The sequence below is a fragment of the Thalassophryne amazonica genome, chromosome 6 (genome assembly GCF_902500255.1).
Source record: "Thalassophryne amazonica chromosome 6, fThaAma1.1, whole genome shotgun sequence".
Lineage (NCBI taxonomy): Eukaryota > Metazoa > Chordata > Actinopteri > Batrachoidiformes > Batrachoididae > Thalassophryne > Thalassophryne amazonica.
The window spans coordinates 123,035,316-123,055,052 of record NC_047108.1 but is presented as its reverse complement, the minus strand read 5'-3'; the positions used below and the strand labels follow the sequence as shown (position 1 = coordinate 123,055,052).

Below are 19,737 nucleotides of genomic sequence, written 5' to 3'. Positions count from 1 at the left end.
ATTGCAGTAGTCCAGAAGAGATAAATGCATGGATCAGGGTCTCAGCATCAGCCATAGACAGGATGGGATGAATCTTTGCTATATTTCACAGGTGGAAGAAAGCAGTCCTAGTAATATTTCTAATCTCACAATCTCAGTCCACCCAGCTGTAACTGGTTACCAGCCTTGGTGAGGGAAAGTAACATGCGTCAGGCTGGAGTACCATCCAGAGGGAGACAGGCTCTCATGCGCCTCACACATTGGAATCGGGGGATAAGCATTACTGCCAATGTGCCTCAGGGCCTATATAAGACCTACTTCTTCTTACTCCTCCACCCACCCATTGGAGTATCTTGTATCTTACACTTGGCTTTCTTCCAGCCCAAACAGAACTGGATATTCCCTTGCCCCGTGATGCCACATGCTTTTCTGATATCTTTACTGTAAGTGATTGAAGGATAAAGCAGGATAAAGGGGATTGTTGTGCAAACCATTCGGCAGATATACACCATGCATCTTATACTGCATTCCCGTTGGCAGAGTTTCTGTGTAGATGATGATGGAAGACACTGTAATGCATTTTAGTGTTTTGCATAACATTATATTAAAACAGGAAATTCTAGCTCCGATTGTTGTTTAAAGATTCATCACATTAATCTCCTGACACCCGTTTTTGATCATCAGTCAGAATAAATAATCTTCAAAGTTTATCATTGCAGCTGCGACAAGTTCAAAATTTGTAACTTAGCATTCTTCAACATGTACTATGGTGTTGCGCGGTGCAGCATTCTTACAATCGGTAGTGGTAAAACTTTTTGTAGTCCTCAAATTGAAAACAACATCTGATACACCATTAACATGCAAATGCAGCTTGTTGCCTCAAAGTGCAGTTTAGTGAAGGTTTTGGTTTTGCCTTTTGGCTTTAACACATTAAGTGGTTGTGGGTTTTTGTTGTTGTTGGCCTTCCAAAATGGGACTTGAACCTTGTAAGTCTGATTATATTCCACTGCTTTCATTTCTAACTTTATATATAATGTGATCTTTGATACAGCCAAGAACTAAACACAGAAAATCCTCTTGAATGGCAATAATGTTTATGTTTGTGCCTCAGGTCTCAAACTGGGTATGGAGCGGGATGCCTATGTGATGATTGCAGAGAAGGGGGAGAAGCTCTACCACATGATGATGACCAAGAGCCGGCACCTGATTAAAGATCGACGCAGGAAACTCAGCATTGTGCCCAAGTGCTTCATGGGAAAGTGAGTTCAACTCTGGAGGCACCATTCAGGTTTCTTTTTCAGTTATATGTACACAATACCCTTGTGTATTTTATTTTATTACATGGTTTAGTATTCTTTACATAATAAACTTGTGTGTATGACACTGTGTGCAATATTTACACTTGTGCATGTGAAAATGAGTGTGTTGGGCAACATGCAATACAACCTAGTACTTTTGCGCTTAGCACTTTAATACAATACTTTTGCACCTCAGTACCCATCATGAAACTCTTTTGGTTCCTCCACCTGTTGGCTACTTATTATCTGTCAATTATTGTTACTTTGAATTGTAAATATCTGTATGTGTATTTTGTTTTAATTGTTTGATTTTTTGTTATGATTAATTTACTTTGGTATGTTGTGTGGTCTTAGACTGTTTTTATGTTACTGGGAGTATGGATGGAAATTAGCACCTTGCTATAATCCGGCATATTTACATGTAACTACACTCAACAAAAATATAAACGCAACACTTTTGGTTTTGCTCCCATTTTGTATGAGATGAACTCAAAGATCTAAAACTTTTTCCACATACACAATATCACCATTTCCCTCAAATATTGTTCACAAACCAGTCTAAATCTGTGATAGTGAGCACTTCTCCTTTGCTGAGATAATCCATCCCACCTCACAGGTGTGCCATATCAAGATGCTGATTAGACACCATGATTAGTGCACAGGTGTGCCTTAGACTGCCCACAATAAAAGGCCACTCTGAAAGGTGCAGTTTTATCACACAGCACAATGCCACAGATGTCGCAAGATTTGAGGGAGCGTGCAATTGGCATGCTGACAGCAGGAATGTCAACCAGAGCTGTTGCTTGTGTATTGAATGTTCATTTCTCTACCATAAGCCGTCTCCAAAGGCGTTTCAGAGAATATGGCAGTACATCCAACCAGCCTCAGAACCGCAGACCACGTGTAACCACACCAGCCCAGGACCTCCACATCCAGCATGTTCACCTCCAAGATCGTCTGAGACCAGCCACTCGGACAGCTGCTGAAACAGTCGGTTTGCATAACCAAAGAATTTCTGTACAAACTGTCAGAAACTGTCTCAGGGAAGCTCATCTGCATGCTCGTTGTCCTCATCGGGGTCTCGACCTGACTCCAGTTAGTCGTCGTAACCGACTTGAGTGGGCAAATGCTCATATTCGCTGGCGTTTGGCACGTTGGAGAGGTGTTCTCTTCACGGATGAATGCCGGTTCACACTGTCCAGGGCAGATGGCAGACAGCGTGTATGGCGTCGTGTGGGTGAGCGGTTTTCTGATGTCAGTGTTATGGATCGAGTGGCCCATGGTGGCAGTGGGGTTATGGTATGGGCAGACGTCTGTTATGGACGAAGAACACAGGTGCATTTTATTGATGGCATTTTGAATGCACAGAGATACCGTGACGAGATCCTGAGGCCCATTGTTGTGCCATACATCCAAGAACATCACCTCATGTTGCAGCAGGATAATGCACGGCCCCATGTTGCAAGGATCTGTACACAATTCTTGGAAGCTGAAAATGTCCCAGTTCTTGCATGGCCGGCATACTCACCGGACATGTCACCCATTGAGCATGTTTGGGATGCTCTGGACCGGCGTATACGACAGCGTGTACCAGTTCCTGCCAATATCCAGCAACTTTGCACAGCCAGGAGTGGACCAACATTCCACAGGCCACAATTGACAACCTGATCAACTCTATGCGAAGGAGATGTGTTGCACTGCATGAGGCAAATGGTGGTCACACCAGATACTGACTGGTATCCCCCCCCAATAAAACAAAATTGCACCTTTCAGAGTGGCCTTTTATTGTGGGCAGTCTAAGGCACACCTGTGCACTAATCATGGTGTCTAATCAGCATCTTGATATGGCACACCTGTGAGGTGGGATGGATTATCTCAGCAAAGGAGAAGTGCTCACTATCACAGATTTAGACTGGTTTGTGAACAATATTTGAGGGAAATGGTGATATTGTGTATGTGGAAAAAGTTTTAGGTCTTTGAGTTCATCTCATACAAAATTGGGAGCAAAACCAAAAGTGTTGCGTTTATATTTTTGTTGAGTGTATGTCCATTAATATTACTATGCACTGTCCCATTTCAAATAAATAAACACAAACATATATAGTTTTTTTTATGCCCCTGCCTAAAAAAAATATGTTTTCACCCGGTCCATCCGGGTGTCCAATAGTAAACGTTTCTGCAAAAAAACTAAAGAACACCTAGTCTGATTGAAACTATTTCTTGGTGGTGGATTGAGGAGGAATGAGGAAGGCTCCTTTGGGGTCAGCACACCCCCGTACCACTATATCCATCACTATCCAAATAGGCCAATCTTTCAAACTATAGGAATAATTCCCAGACTTCTTTATCACCTCTATGATAAAACCATACACCAACTTAACATATGAGTGTAGGCATGCACTACACTTTGCCATACTCTTGTTTCACCCTTAGCTTTGAGCTTTCATAGTTCAGCAGATATCACCACTTTGCCATTTACATGTGAAATTCTAAGAAATTATTATTATGTGAGGTCGTCAGTGTGTCGAAAGAGTAACAACTTTCTCAAGTTACGAGGTCTGTTAGAAAAGTATCCGACCTTTTTATTTTTTTCAAAAATCTGATGGATTTGAATCATGTGTGCTTGCATGAGCCAACCTTGAACCTTCGTGCGCATGAGTGAATTTTTTCATGCCTGTTGGTCATTTTCTTGTAAACAGCCTTTGTGTGAGGATGGGTGGAGTTTCTCATCGGATTTTCTTTGCAAGGAAATGGTGGGACGACTGGAGCAGCGCGACTGCATCAAATTTTGCCAGAAACTGGGCGACAGCCAGGTGGAAACCATTCGGCTTATTCAGACGGCTTTTGGTGACGATGCTATGAGCATCACACAGATTAAGGAGCGGTACAACCGGTTTAAAGACGGCCGCACAACGGTGGAGAGCGAGCCGCACTCCGGTTGGCCATCAACATGCTGAAATGACCAGATCATTTCCAAAGTGAACACTGTGGTGATGTGGGACCATCGTGTGACTCTCCGAGAAATTGTGGACGAGGTGGACATGTCACAACATGTCCTGTGAGACTTCAACACGGTGGCGCTTTTGTTCCGCCATTAGCTTCGTGCCAAAGCCATCGGCATGAATTTTGCTGCAACTATTTCATGGAAAAATCTTCTGTCACAGTGGAATGTGGCGAAAAAGTGCTGATGTCCACCTCTTCCACAATTTCTCGGATAGTCACACGACGGTCCCACATCACTACAGCGTTCACTTTGAAATGATCTGGTCATGTCAGCATGTTGATGGCCGATTGGAGCGTGGCTCACTCTCCACCGTTGTGCGGCCGTCTTTAAACCGGTTGTACCACTCCTTAATCTGTGTGATGCCCAGAGGATCGTCACCGAAAGCCGTCTGAATAATCCGAATGGTTTCCACCTGGCTGTTGCCCAGTTTCTGGCAAAATTTGATGCAGTCGCACTGCTCCAGTCGTTCCGCCATTTCCTTGCAAAGAAAAAACGACGAGAGACTCCACCCATCCTCACACAAAGGCTGCTTACAAGCAAATGATGCAATCGACAGGTGTGAAAAAATTCACGCATGTGCACGAAGGTTCAAGGTTTGCTCATGCAAGCACATGTGATTTAAATCCATCAGGTTTTTGAAAAAAATAAAAAGGTCGGATACTTTTCTAACAGACCTCGTAAAACCACATTCTGCTACAAGCTAGAGAAGTGGTTAAAACAAACAGAGGGTCGACTCATCACTTGACCACCAGTGAGGCAGCGTTGCCATCACTGAACAGGTCAGCTTGCAACAAGTCAGCACACCGATGCAATGTTGAAACCAACTCAGCTAGGCTGTTTACCTGTTTACCACTGTTTTATTTATCTGGTTCTATGATGTGCGTATGTGTGTGTGTGTGTGTGTGTGTGTGTGTGTGTGTTTGTGCGCGCGCGCATGTGCGCACACGCATGCATGTGTGTGTGAGCCTCTCTGCTGCCGTGGAATGATCATGATGTTAGCTTGGAATCCATGAATGGAAAAGCAGCAGCAGAATGCTGCAAAGTTGCAGAAATAATGCGTTTATATTGTTGTGGTTTATATTTTTCTGGGATATTCAGTACTCACCTTTTCATATTCATTGTTAAGCGGATGTATGCAAGAATAACTCACGGCTTTATAACTTTGTGACATTACATTGTTGTAACTCGTGGAATGCTGTTCGCGTTTATACTGTGCATAGAGTCAGTTAGTGACTCCAGCTCAAAGCTGTCCAAGGACATTCTGTCCCTAAAGCATCAATTCAAGGTTAGAAAACATACTTTTTATCAAATGCATTTGCAGAAACTACAAGCAGCCGATCTGCTCCGTGTCAGCCTGATCCATCAGATCTCAGAAGCTAAGCAGTGCGGGACCTGGTTAGTACTTGGATGGGAGACCTCTTTGGAACACCAGCGGCTGTGTGTGTTTCTCCAGGTTACACTGGAGTTGCTTCGGGGCGGCATGTGGCATAGAACTTGTGCCAACTGCCGATGCGAATCTGGCTGTATCGGCTGTGGTGACCCCCTGAACAAAACGGGAGTAGCTGAATGGACAACAGCAACAACATTTGCAGAAACTACAATGAGTTCATTTCTTTTCATGATTTCACTAAGATCATTTTTCTAATGCTTTGTAATTAAGTGACTAGTTTCTGTTGTTCATGAGCACTTCTAGTCCCATTTGGTGATGGCAGGAGGTTCCACACAGTGGCACGCTTGTGATGCAGTGCACTTTATGGTGTGTCCACCCTCCAGTTCTTCGATTTATCTCTGTGGACTAATTCCTTCTCCCAACATTCACCCAGTGCACACTCAGAGACGCTACATTTATTACCAGCAAATTCCCTTTTCTCTCCCTCTGGTGTTTCAGTGCAATGAATATACAATGAGGGTCTTAATGCACACCTGTGATTGTTTGCAACAACACAAGCAGCAATTAAAAATCTTGCTTGGCTCCATTATGGGAAAACAAGGAAAATAAAACCACTGAAGGCCATGATGGTGACTAATGACTGACTGTATAAAGAGAAACCACGGAGCGACTGTTTGTGTCCAGCTCCCTGCGTGGCCTGTCTGTATATTGCAAATCATGAAGTTACCCCCCCAATGAAATACCTTTAGCCATATGGCAGCAGTGCACTGGTTGCCATTACGCTAATGAATTTAGGGTTGGATAAAAATCTATGCCGTGCTTCCTCTCTTGGTTGCAGATATGTGATTCTTGTATATGGTGCATTCAGAACGTTTTCACAGTGCAGCACTTTTTCCATATTTTGTTATTTTATAGCCTTATTCCAAAATTGATTTTTTTTTTTTTGAAAATTGTAAACACAATACCCCATAATGACAATGTGCAAAAAAAAAGTTTTTATTTTTATTTTTGCAACTTAATTAAAAAACAAACAACCAACCAACCAAAAAAAAAAAAACCCTAAGAAATCACATGTACGTAATTATTCACAGCCTTTGCCGTGAAGGTCAGGATTGAGCTCAGGTGCATCCTGTTTCCCCTGATCATCCTTGAGATGTTGCTATCCTAGAGTGGCCCAGCAAGAGCCCAGACCTGAATCTGAACATCTCTGGAGAGATCTGAAAATGGCTGTGCACCAACGCTCCCCATCCAACCTGATGGAGCTTGAGAGGTGCTGTAAAGAGGAATGGACCAAACTGCCCAAAGATAGGTGCACCAAGCTTGTGGCATCATATTCAAGAAGACTTGAGGCTGTAATTGTTGCCAAAGGTGCATCAACAAAGTATTGAGCAAAATATCTATATAGCTATATATAGATATATATATGAAATAATGGTATGGAGTAGTGTGAAAAATGGAGGTCCATGTGGTTTTAGTGGATGAGCGTTCGGAAAGAACAAAAACCCTACAGATTGGAGCCGTATCTTTTGGACGAACATTCAAACCATCTATGATTTCTTTCCCAGTCACAGAAAGTCCAGTAAAAGGTCTTAATTACTGTTCCTAGTGTGTCTACAAAATTTTTTTCTGTCTATTTAACACTTGACAAAAATAGGCGCTGGGTCAAGGCTCAAGGTTCAAGGGTTAAGGATGGCGCAATGTGGCAAAAATTCAAATCGGTATGTCTGACGAGGCGAGAAAAACAGACTGTGTGCACGTGCATTAGTCACTTTTTTGACTGCAGACACCTTGAACCATCTGCCACTTGTCCTTATTGTTTGGCGGAAGCACAAAAGGGATATTTTAAGCACACAAGTCTCCCTTGGGACCTACTGATTGGTTGCAATATCATGCATGTGCTCAAAATGTGTCTCTTATGCCTGCAGCATTCAAGTGTGTGTGTGTGTGTGTGTGTGTGTGTGTGTGTGTGTGTGTGTGTGTGTGTGTGTGTGTGTGTGTGTGTGTGTGTGTGTGTGTGTGTGTGTGTGTGTGTGTGTGTGTGGTGTGTGTGTGTGTGAGAGAGAGAGACAAAAACCAGTGGCTGTTAATTAACTGACAGAGGACTCATCTGAATTTGAAGGGATGCTGTTTTTTGTGTGTGGAGCTGTTACGTAAGAGTCGGGTTAATTTTGGATGTTGAGCTGTTCGGGGCATTAATATGAGCAGGAATTTTTGTGTGTCAGAGCGAACGATGGAAGACAGAGTACGAGTGGGTGTCTCATGTTATGCAAATTGTAAAGTCCACTGAGACATTCTCATCATTCCAGTGAAATAAACTAGATGTGATCTATTGATAATTGGATGATTTTCTGCATATTTCTGTCTGTTCTTGCATCATTAAAAAAGGATTATTATTGTGCAACAGAAACATTATTTCAGTTGCAACAGCAATGATGAGGCAATGCTGCTTTTTCTTTTTAGCTGAGTTACAAAATCCTCAAGAACCAAAAGTTAGTGGAACAGATAACCTGAAAAGTTGCAGTGCAATTGGAAAGTTCCAAGAGTATCAGCATAACTCATCTTCATGACCGAAGACGGATGACAGGATTTCCAGCAGCAGCAGTTTTATTGAATGTAATAAGCGCTCAGCTTGGAGAGCTGCTATTTCTTTCACCAAAAAGAGAAGATGCAGAACTAATTATAAACAAATTATAAAAATGTCTGCACAATAAATTGAAGGTGAAAAGGAGGTGATTATATTATCAGTAAAAAATGCAGAGAACGACAAAGGTTTGGCAGGAAAGAAACACTCAAGAAGTCAAACTACTCCACATGCACTGCTGTGCTGGGTGGGGCCAAGTCTGACCTCTGACCCACCAGCAGGGGGGCTGGAAGTGTTGCCTTCTGAACAATAATTCTCATTGTTCTAATCACAGTGGGTGCTGACATCCTGTTGAAATCCTGCTGTACCGTAGATGCTCTTTATTTTGAAAACGTGCACCCGCTCATCGTGTATGTATCCTCATGCTGACATGTTCATGAACAAACCCATACAGTTGTTCTCTTAAAGTGGATATGACACTTAAAGACAACATAGTCTTATTACATGTAACAAAGGTTATATAATTCGGTCAACCTAAGCGTTTTGGGAAAATGGACGCAGTTCTCCTGTTATATACATTTGAACATCCCACCACTGAAAAATGTGCACACCCTGTGACCAGCTTCCCGCTAAGCACCAAACCTGAAATACGTCACTGCCTGTAGACTGTATCTGCTTGCACGCTTGGCGGCTGTTGTTTACACTTTTTTAGCAGCAGAAACTTTGATTAAACAGGGACTTGTTTGTCGATATGCCTGACCAGTGTGTCGCAGCATATTGCACAAACACAAGGGCGAAAGGTTTTAGCCTTTTCAAGTCCAGGCAGATTGATCGAAAGCCGCGGTGTTGTGTGATGCACGAAATGTCAGGCTGCCGCTCGCACACCCGCATTTGCTCCCGACAGCAGACACTTTCCTCTACCGTCTCCATGTTCTCGCATCATTCACATGAACACCTAAAATATCAATCCAAAATAATATGTTCACAATAATCTTGAAATGGTCAAGGAACTTGTAAAAATATCAGTGCAATACGTAGTAAACACGGCGGCGACATGTTCACTGTTTTCGGCGATCTTTTTTGAAACTTTCGCGTTTATTTACTATTCTTTCGTGAAAATAGCGTAACTAAACAAGGGAGAATGCAATGCCAGGCACTGGAAAACAGCAAAAACCCGAAGATAATGATGGTAGTCCGCAAGTAATAACTACACTATCGCGGCTCCGGAACAATAACAAAGGCAGTAAACAGACGCTAGAAATGAAAATGCTATAATTATAGTGTTATAAACAGCAGCAACAAAAATCAAAGCCTCCCTTACCATTCCATATTCTGCAGCCTTTCAAAATCCATCGGAATTGACACGTCTCTTGCCTCTGCTTTGGCTCCGCCATAAGGACCGTTGGCATTATTTTCACTGTCAGAATGCTGCTGGTTTGAATGTTCGTCCAAAAGATACGGCTCCAATCTGTAGGGTCTAGTCACTGCTGTGACATCCTCAGGATCTGAGTCAGTCTCTATTTCCTCACAGAAATAATCCACACATGAAGAGGAGTCAGAAAAGTTCTCATTCTCGTCACTGTCCATGTTGAGGTCTATCTGTTCCTGTTGTCAGTCGAACAGTCAAAGACGGGACTCGACACGTTGTGACATCACGGCATCACGTGACTGCTGATGGAACGCTGCCAGCGTGCTTTCCAAGAAACACACTTTTGAGAAGCTGTACAAACTTTATTTCTCAGTGATAATGATTAAAAGCACTTTCAGCTTACTATACTGTATGTATATTTTGATATTTATATCAGTTTTACCTAATTTTTTAGGTGTCATATCCACTTTAAATTCAGTGTTAAGGGCTTCTTCACACATAGTACGAATAAGTACAAATCAGGGCGAGTCACATTGGAACAACTCGTATGAGCAAACCACGAAAACATCGAGCCGATGGGCAGGCGTGAACGAAGCCACTGCGACGGTGTCGTGCACGCAATGGTGTCGTGCAATCAGGAACACAGTGCGAGCAGCTGGGATGTGGTGTGCCACTGATGTGGAGAAAAATAAAATAAAACCAGCTGTATAATTAGTGAATATCACTGGGTTGATATAAATAATAAATAAAAGGGGAAGCAATACAGAACTTCATGGTTAAATAACCCTGGTTAAATATAAAATAAATGTCACTCACAGGATTCAAACATGCAATTTACAAAAGCTCTGATTACCAGACAGAAAGTTTACCACTGCGCTACAATCATTGTCTTATAACAGGAGCGTGAAATGGTTAAAATCAACAAGCAGATAGGAAAAAAAACGCCATGATAGCTGACCAAACGCCATTTGTTACGGTGTATTTCTGCTGATATGTGACTGAAAGTGGCGCATTTGTCGCACTGTTGGCTCGTCATATAGTCCTGCGCTGCTCACAGGACACGCATGTTGGGCCAGCCCATGCACGTGTCCGACCCGACATGCGTGTCCTGTCAGACAGACGTGACATTGAGATCACCTGCTGCGTGTCCACATGAACTGACAGTCCGTTTCTCCAGCCCATTGCAAAAGCAATATACTTGTATGTTTTTATAAGTTTCCACGTGATGACAGCAAGCACACACGCGAGCGTATCCGTCAAAACACAGGACGTGTTCTGCAGCTGTGACCTCCAGGACTAGAGATGTCTCAACAGCTGTTGACAGCAAGCCACGCCCCTGTCTGTTCAGCGCACAGACCAAGGTGTCACTCTGTGATCAGACGAGAGGTGCCTTGCCTATGGGGGGGGGCACGACCCACACACAGCCTTAAAGCTGTACGGCCTTTCACATTTCACAAAACTGACAAAGTTTAGTTTCTACCAAAATCCAAGCATTATAATGCAGGTTTGTTTTTGAACATGTTGAAAAATTACAGCTCATTTTAATGAAGAGAACATATTTTTCTGGGGGAATTTTATTTTCCTTCTAATGCCGTTGTACATGAACTACAGGAGCAAGAGCATGTGTGCATACGCGAGGTTTTGAAATGACCTATGACCTGACCTACTTGCTTGATGCATGTTTCCGGGGTGTGCAGGCTAACATCCTTAACATGTCTTGTAAATCACTTCAGATGTGTTATCTGGTTCCAAAAACCACGTTTTTAGATTTAGAAGTGTTTTATTTACTGCTAACCTTTACAAAATATATGAGAAACATATTAGATTTATACAGGAATAAGCTGTTTTGGGCAGTTTGGTCCATTCCTCTCAAGCTCCATCAGGTTGGATGTGGATCGTCGGTGCACAGCCATTTTCAGATCTCTCCAGAGATATTCAATCGGATTCAGGTCTGCCCTCTGGCTGGGCCACTCAAGGACATTCACAGAGTTGTCCTGAAGCCACTCCTTTGATATCTTGGCTGTGTGCTTAGGGTCATTGTCCTGCTGAAAGATTACCCGTCGCCTCAGTCTGAGGTCAAGAGTGCTCTGGAGCAGGTTTTCATCCAGGATGTCTCTGTACATTGCTGCATTCATCTTCCCCTCAATCCTGACTAGTCTGACAGTTCCTGCTGCTGAAAAACATCCCCACAGCATGATGCTGCCACCATGCTTCACTGTAGAGATGGTACCTGGTTTCCTCCAAACATGATGCCTGGCATTCACACCAAAGAGTTCAATCTTTGTCTTCTCAGACCAGAGAATTTTCTTTCACATGGTCTGAGAGACCTTCAGGTGCCTTTTGGCAAACTCCTGTCAGACTGCCGTGTGCCTTTTACTAAGGAGTGACTTCTGTCTGTAAAATCTACCATGCAGGCCTGATTGGTGAATTGCTGCAAAGATGGTTGTCCTTCTAGAAGATTCTCCTCTCTCCAGAGGAATGCTGGAGCTCTGACAGAGTAACCACTGGGTTGTTGGTCATCTCCCAGACTAAGGGCCTTCTCCTCCAATCACTCAGTTTAGACGGATGGCCAGCTGTAGGAAGAGTCCTGGTGGATTTGATCTTCTTCCTTATGGAAGATGGAGGCCACTGTGCTCATTGGGACCTTCAAAGCAGCAGAAGTGTTTCTGTATCCTTCCCCAGATTTGTACCTTGACACAATCCTCTCTTTGAGGTCTACAGACAATTCCTTTGACTTCATGCTTGGTTTGTGCTCTGACTGTCAACTGTGTGACCTTATATGTAGACAGGTGTGTGCTTTTCAAAATCACGTCCAATCAACTGAATTTTCCCCAGGTGGACTCCAATTAAGCTGTGGAATCATGTCAAATCTGATCAGTGGAAACAGGATGCACCTGAGCTCATTTTGAGCATCATGACAAAGGCTGTGAATACTTATGAATTTGTGAGTTCTTAGATTTATATCTTTAATAAATTTGCAAAAATCTAAAAAAAAAAAAAAAAAACTTTTTCACATTGTTATTATGGGGTACTGTGTGTAGAATTTTGATGGGAAAAATGAATTTCATCAATTTTGTAATGAAGCTGTAACATAACAAAATGAGGAAAAAGTGAAGTGCTGTGAATACTTTCTGGATACACCATATCAACGACCAAATCCACTCTGGATTTATCTGGCTCACTGCAGTTTGCTGAGCTTCACTGTGCTACACATGTACGTGACATAACCTGTAACACTCTGGCAGCTTGTTTTATTTGGGATGAGTCTGAGTCTTAATTATCTGTGGTTTTTGGCGTTTTTACTGACAAACATTTGTACAAAGTTCCCCCTGTTTAATTATTCCTTAGCAGGATTACATGAAACTAATGATGCAGTTTTTGTATTGTGAGTTCATTGCAGATTGATTTCCTATGATTGAAGTAAACTACCATAATAGTTACAAGTTTGGACACACTTTCCCATTCATTTGAATGGGAAAGTGCACTCTCAGTGCTGAATTATGTGTGGTCTTCTGTCCTAAATTGATCCACTTTATCAGTTTTGATCAGATAATAGTGGTCTTGAGTATGACCTTTCCTAGCATCCTCAAGTGTATCTGTAACCAATTCCTCAAAATATCTTATACTTATGCCAGTACTTTTGGAGGGCACTGTAAGTATTTTAAAATGAGTAGGACGTTTCAAGGTCGCCCAAGTTCGAAGCTCAAAAACAGGTGGAATGTCTTCATTAGTGTTTAGTTGTAACAGTGTACCTTATTCCTCAATTCTAAATGAGTTTGGCCTTTCAAAATCACCCAAGGTGAAAGGTCATGTCAATTGAATTGCATTATATGGCAACCTCACTATTGGCAAAACAAATTTAGATGTTTCCCAACCAGAAACCCTGGATGACAGATGAAGTCTGAACTCTCCTCTGAAACCGTAACATCGCCTTCAGATCTGGGGACAGATCTCAGTCCTTCTTTGCCAGAGCAGACCTGAGGAGAGGCATCAAAAAGGCTAAGGAAGCCTATAAAACCAAACTCAAGGACCGACTAACAGACAGCAATCCATGGAGGATGTGACAGGGAATACATAACGTGACCAATAACAAGAGCAATACGGACAGCAGCAGCAGCGCAGAAATCTCACTGGCTGAGGAACTGAAATGTTTCTTTGCCAGTTTGAGGTGACACTACCAACAGACTTACTGCCCTCATCAACTTCTAACACCACCATACTAACCCTGCAGCAGTATGAGGTGAGACAAGTGCTGAGATCCATAAATCCCAGGAAAGCTGTTGGTCCTGATGGCATACCCAGCAGGGTAATACAGGCATGCGCAGACCAGCTCAATGGAATCTTCACCAAATTTTTAAACATCTCTCTGTCACAATTCAGCATCCTTGCACGCCTGAAGTCAGCCATCATCATCTCCATCCCTCAAAAAACAGGAACTAAAGGACTAAGCAACTATGGACTTATGGCACTCTCTTCTGTAGCAATGAAGTGTTTTGAGAGGCTGGTGCTTCAGCATATCAAAAACAGCCTCCCAAAGTCGTTAGATCCACACCAGTTTGCATACCAGGTTAACAGATCTACTGAAGATACCATCTCCATAGCCATCCATCTCTGTCATCATGAACACCAGAGGAATTGTGTGAGGATGCTATTTGTTGATTACAGCTTAGCATTCAACACAATAATTCCTCAAATTCCTCTTTGGCCTCCCCCCGACCCACTTGCTCATGGATTAAAGACTTCCTTACCAACCATTCACAGATCATCAAACTTGGACCCCACCTCTCCTCCACCATCACAGTCAACACATGTGCCCCACAAGGCTGTGTGCTAAGCCTGTTACTGAACTCCCTGTACACCAACAACTGTACAGTGACTCATGCCGCCTGCTCCATTATTAAGTTTGCAGATGACACCATGGTCGTCAGTCTCATTACCAGCCAGGATGAGTCTGCCTACAGGGATGGAATTCAGTGTCTGACTGAGTGGTGTACAGCGAACAACCTCTCATTGAAAACCCACAAAGACCAAAGAACTGGTACTGGACTTCAGAAGAAAACAGGGAGCTGAATTAGCCCCCATCTGCATAAACAGTGACTGTGTTGAGAGAGTGTACACCTTCAAGTTCCTGGGCACTCTCATCTCTGATGACCTCTCCTGGGCTGCAAACACCACAGCAACATTTAAGAAGGCACGCAGAGATTGCTACTGAGCTGCCACTGAGAGTATTGTAACCCATGGTATCTCACTGTGGTACAACGGGTGCTCTGCAGCAGACAGGAAGGCCCTGCAGCAGATCATCAAGACTGCACAAAAAAATCATTGGCTGCCTACCTCTGCAGAGTCTTACTTATCACCAAGGAGTCCACACATGCATTACATCCTAAAATGTATTCATGTTGTCATTATGGGGTGTTGTGATTAAAATTTGGAGGTGAAAAAATGAATTTACTCCATTTTGGAATAAGGCTGTAACATAACAAAATGTGGAAATAGTGAAGCACTGTGAATACTTTCCAGATGCACTGTAAATATCACCTGTATCAGCTTCGGGTCAACGTTTTGACCTTTAGCCCCATCACACGGCATTAATGAAGGACAACGAAGCCCAAACGAAACAGCAAATCTGGACTTTTGTTGACTTTTGGAGGCATGTTTAACCTTCATTCCTGTAGTTGGCACTTGGTCCGAATTTTTAAACTGTTGAAATACTGCCGACAATCTCTATTCATCTGTATTTTCTTTTGCTTCCGTTCTTGACAGTTTCTTATTGTTTGCTTAGTTTTTGTAACGTTAGCGTTTCGTATGACTTTTGTCCAACTTTGTTCAACCTCCCAAGTCCGACATATTGAATGAATGCAGCGATATCTGAATGAATCAATAACTTAAGCTTTGATGAGCTCAGTGAAACATCCTTGTATCGCTAACGAATCATTCATTTTTGGGATGTAAATGTTTTCATACAGAAACAGTAGTGCTAAGAATGTTTTATCAGCTATTTTATCTAGTTACATACGTTTTAACCATTTGTGGCTGGCCTGCATGTGCGTGTCTTCGGGAGTAGCCTTCGTCTGACACAGACAGTTCCTCGTGGCTGATGTCATGGACTCATCAAAGGCACTCGTCAGAACAGGTACTATCACAGATAAAGTGTACACAAAGGTACAGACGCACCGTGAGTTGTTGTTGTGAAGACAAACACAACTTATTGTCATCTTGAATGTTTCATTTTGATTTTGTTTAAAGCATCGAGGTCGATGTTCGCTTAGTTTTTCTTTTGTTAGTTTCGGTTTTGTTTCGTTCCTTCCATTTCGGTGATGGGGAAAGTGCAGAATCTTCTGTCCACCTTTTCTCGATGATTTTTTACCTTTTTATCCTTCATCCAGCTATTGCCGTATGGCAGGTGCATTAGCCTGCGACCTTAACTTATCCTCCCTCTCCAAAAATATTAAATCTCAATGTCCTGGTTTGACCCACATTTGGTCCATCAGATCAAACGTCTTTGAGTTATGATGTGTGTGTGTGTGTGTGTATATTAGGGCTGTTCATGTTATATAGTGAATTAAAATAAAAGTTGTGATAGACTTCAGGCAACATGTTGTTTTTGTTCCACTTGGGGTTTTATGGGTGCAGACCAAATTTGAACTCAATCACATAAGATTTAGAGGTCCCCCAGAGTAACACATTGTCCTCTCGCTCCGTTGGCAAGGCAACGTCACCTTAATGGGAAAAGGTACATGTGATGGCTTCTAATTGCAAAAAGTGGTGATTGATTGGTCACCCAGAGGAGAACATTACTGGAAGTCGTCTCCCCTTTTTGCTTGTTTGGGGAAAATTGTTGCTTTGTGGGGACCCCTAAACAATGTCCGTTTACAATAAATTTTGGCACAGATCTTTTATTTTATTAGTGGAACAAGAACAACATGTGGCCCAAAACATTTTGTAACATTTGACATTTTGAACAGGTCTAGTGTGTGTGTGTGTGTGTGTGTATAAACACCCACATACACACACACATACCCAGAAAAAGCCACGCGTAAAAAAGCCATGCATTACCATTTTAGGAAGTCAAACTCATCATGTCTGTTTCTGTCTGTGTCCTCAGTGAGTTTGTGTCCTGGCTGCTAGAAAGTGGAGAGATCAGCAAACCAGACGAAGGGGTCAACCTGGGTCAAGCTTTGTTGGAAAATGGCATCATTCACCACGGTGAGAAAACCTATTTTTTCTGTTCCTGTCCTTCAGTTATTGTCTCTGTCCATCTTTGTTGAATCGTCTGTCTTTATTTACTTTACATCCGTAAATAAAGTATCAGCAGAGACAGACAGCGTGTTGCTGCACAGCTCCTTGGACACAGTAGCTGCAAACCCTGCTTGGTTACATGGACACCGCTCTCTGAGATGCAATGTCCACATTCCTTAAAACCTGTGGTTTGATTCTTGATGCACTCTTAAAGATTTACAGTGACTATGTGCACAGCTCACTGGGACAATCGGAGAGGCTTTGCGGATGAGCCGCCGTCTTGCGGGCACTGTGTGCATGTCGGAGGTTTGCCAGAGATGGGAAATCAGACACACGATGTGATAAGGGGACACGGGTGCACAGAGGTTCATACCTGAATACAAATCTGCTGTTTTTCTCCTTGAATAATTTCAGCTTTAAACACCACTTTGGACACATCACACTGGCTGATGTTATAAAACATCCCACTGGCCACTGGTTTTATGAAGGCTTGTTCGTGTTTGCCAGGTTTAACGTCCCCTTAAGATTGGATATATTTATTGTATTCTCTGGATTATACAATCATGGTGTCTAATCAGCATCTTGATATGGCACACCTGTGAGGTGGGATGGATTATCTCAGCAAAGGAGAAGTGCTCACTATCACAGATTTAGACTGGTTTGTGAACAATATTTGAGGGAAATGGTGATATTGTGTATGTGGAAAAAGTTTTAGATGTTTGAGTTCATCTCATACAAAATGGGAGCAAAACCAAAAGTGTTGCGTTTATATTTTTGTTGAGCGTAAGTCCCATTTGTCAAAAAAAAAATGCCTTTTGAAGAGAAAAAACTCACATATAAGTCACGCTGGAGTATAAGTTTTACCTTGTGTGTGCTTTTTTTTATATTTGTTCATGTACCGGGCCGGCTTATGTGTGTTGTGTGTTTGTGTGTGTCGTCTGTCGTCATGAGGCCGGTCATGGTTTGCTCAGCCCTGCTGTTGACCTAAGGCAGGATATACACCTGGAGCTGGTCCCCGGGCGCCTAAACGCGACTTCTGCTCCTAACTGGCAATTAGGATGGGTTAAATGCAGTAAACATATTTGATTGTGCAGGGAACATGTTTCTTTGTGCATATAACAATAAAATTCTTTTGAATCCTTTGAATCCTTTGAAGTAGCACCTTTTTTCTGTATTATCAATTCTTTAATTTGGCATTTTTGCACATTGTTGCAGGGTAGTTTTATTGCTGGCATCTATTCTTTTATTATTGGAGTTCATTTTGTTTAGTGCTTTAATTCCTGGTAAAGTTCTGTAAAAATTAGTTATTCTAATTATTATTATTATCATTAAGAACAAAACTGTGATTTTTTTTTTCTTTTTTTTTTTTCAGTATATAAGTCACGTTGAAGAACAAGTTGCAGGTCCTCCCAAAAAAAGAAACTAACAAAGAAACAAACAAAATCACAACTTCAACTCAGGAAAATATGCTATGTACATGTTTAGCATTTTCCTTATTGTGTTGGAGCAATTACACTAATGTATATCTTAGAGAAACCCTTCGAGACATCACTTACAGGTCTTCTGAAGACTGGGTTTAAAGCTGAAATGGGTTGGGTTTGGATGTCACCATTTTGGCACAGCCAAACGTACGGCCTACCCATAAATGAGTAAAAGGGTGAAGTGTAGATGAGACCAGGGTGACCTGGACAGGAATGAAGCTCAAACCACACCCACTGATTTCAACGTTACCAAGTTAGCTCGGATCAGTAAGCCTTAAACCATGTTTGGGTGATTGATTACCTCCGCTGAGAGGTAATTTTTCAGATGACTCAAAAACTAATGAACAGATTTTAAAGCAGGTAGATAATTAGTCAGTTTTCGAGGTGATCCGGAAAATATTCTGAAACTGATATCCACAAAAATATTTGGCACATAGCAGTGCTTAAATCAAAAGGTTGTGAGAGCATGTTGATGAAATTTGGTGAGCAGATGGATAGTGGGCCTCATGTATCAACGTTGCGTACGGCGATATTTGAGCGTATATGGGGTGTACGCCAAAACGGCTGCGCTACTTGGCATTTATCAATGTGGTCGTTGGCGTACGCTGCGCTGAAAATATACACCAGGTCGAGAGGTGGCGTAAATTATACACCAAAATGAACCAGCGCTGGAATCCACATAAAAATGAAGATGATCAACATGATAAACAGTGCCATTATACAAATCAATGCATATCAAATCAAATCAAATCAATTTTATTTATATAGCGCCAAATCACAACAAACAGTTGCCCCAAGGCGCCTTATATTGTAAGGCAAGGCCATACAATAATTACGGAAAAACCCCAACGGTCAAAACGACCCCCTGTGAGCAAGCACTTGGCAACAGTGGGAAGGAAAAACTCCCTTTTAACAGGAAGAAACCTCCAGCAGAACCAGGCTCAGGGAGGGGCAGTCTGGGACTGCATACAGAGCAAAAAGAGAAAGAAACACTCAGTGCATCATGGGAACCCCCCAGCAGTCTAAGTCTATAGCAGCATAACTAAGGGATGGTTCAGTGTCACCTGATCCAGCCCTAACTATAAGCTTTAGCAAAAAGGAAAGTTTTAAGCCTAATCTTAAAAGTAGAGAGGGTGTCTGTCTCCCTGATCTGAATTGGGAGCTGGTTCCACAGGAGAGTAGCCTGAAAGCTGAAGGCTCTGCCTCCCATTCTACTCTTACAAACCCTAGGAACTACAAGTAAGCCTGCAGTCTGAGAGCGAAGCGCTCTATTGGGGTGATATGGTACTATGAGGTCCCTAAGATAAGATGGGACCTGATTATTCAAAACCTTATAAGTAAGAAGAAGAATTTTAAATTCTATTCTTGAATTAACAGGAAGCCAATGAAGAGAGGC

At 42.3% G+C, this 19,737-nt stretch overlaps 1 protein-coding gene across 7 annotated transcripts in view; it reads left to right on the top strand.

Annotated features, from left to right (window-relative positions):
- Positions 1-19,737, top strand: part of prex1 (phosphatidylinositol-3,4,5-trisphosphate-dependent Rac exchange factor 1) — a 275,267-nt gene that overhangs the window by 135,036 nt on the left and 120,494 nt on the right. For all 7 annotated transcript variants that reach the window (XM_034173311.1, XM_034173310.1, XM_034173315.1 and 4 more), the window contains exons 10-11: positions 1,091-1,238; positions 16,727-16,827. In XM_034173311.1, the coding sequence (XP_034029202.1) occupies positions 1,091-1,238; positions 16,727-16,827 (249 nt within the window). The remainder of the gene's footprint in view (positions 1-1,090; positions 1,239-16,726; positions 16,828-19,737) is intronic.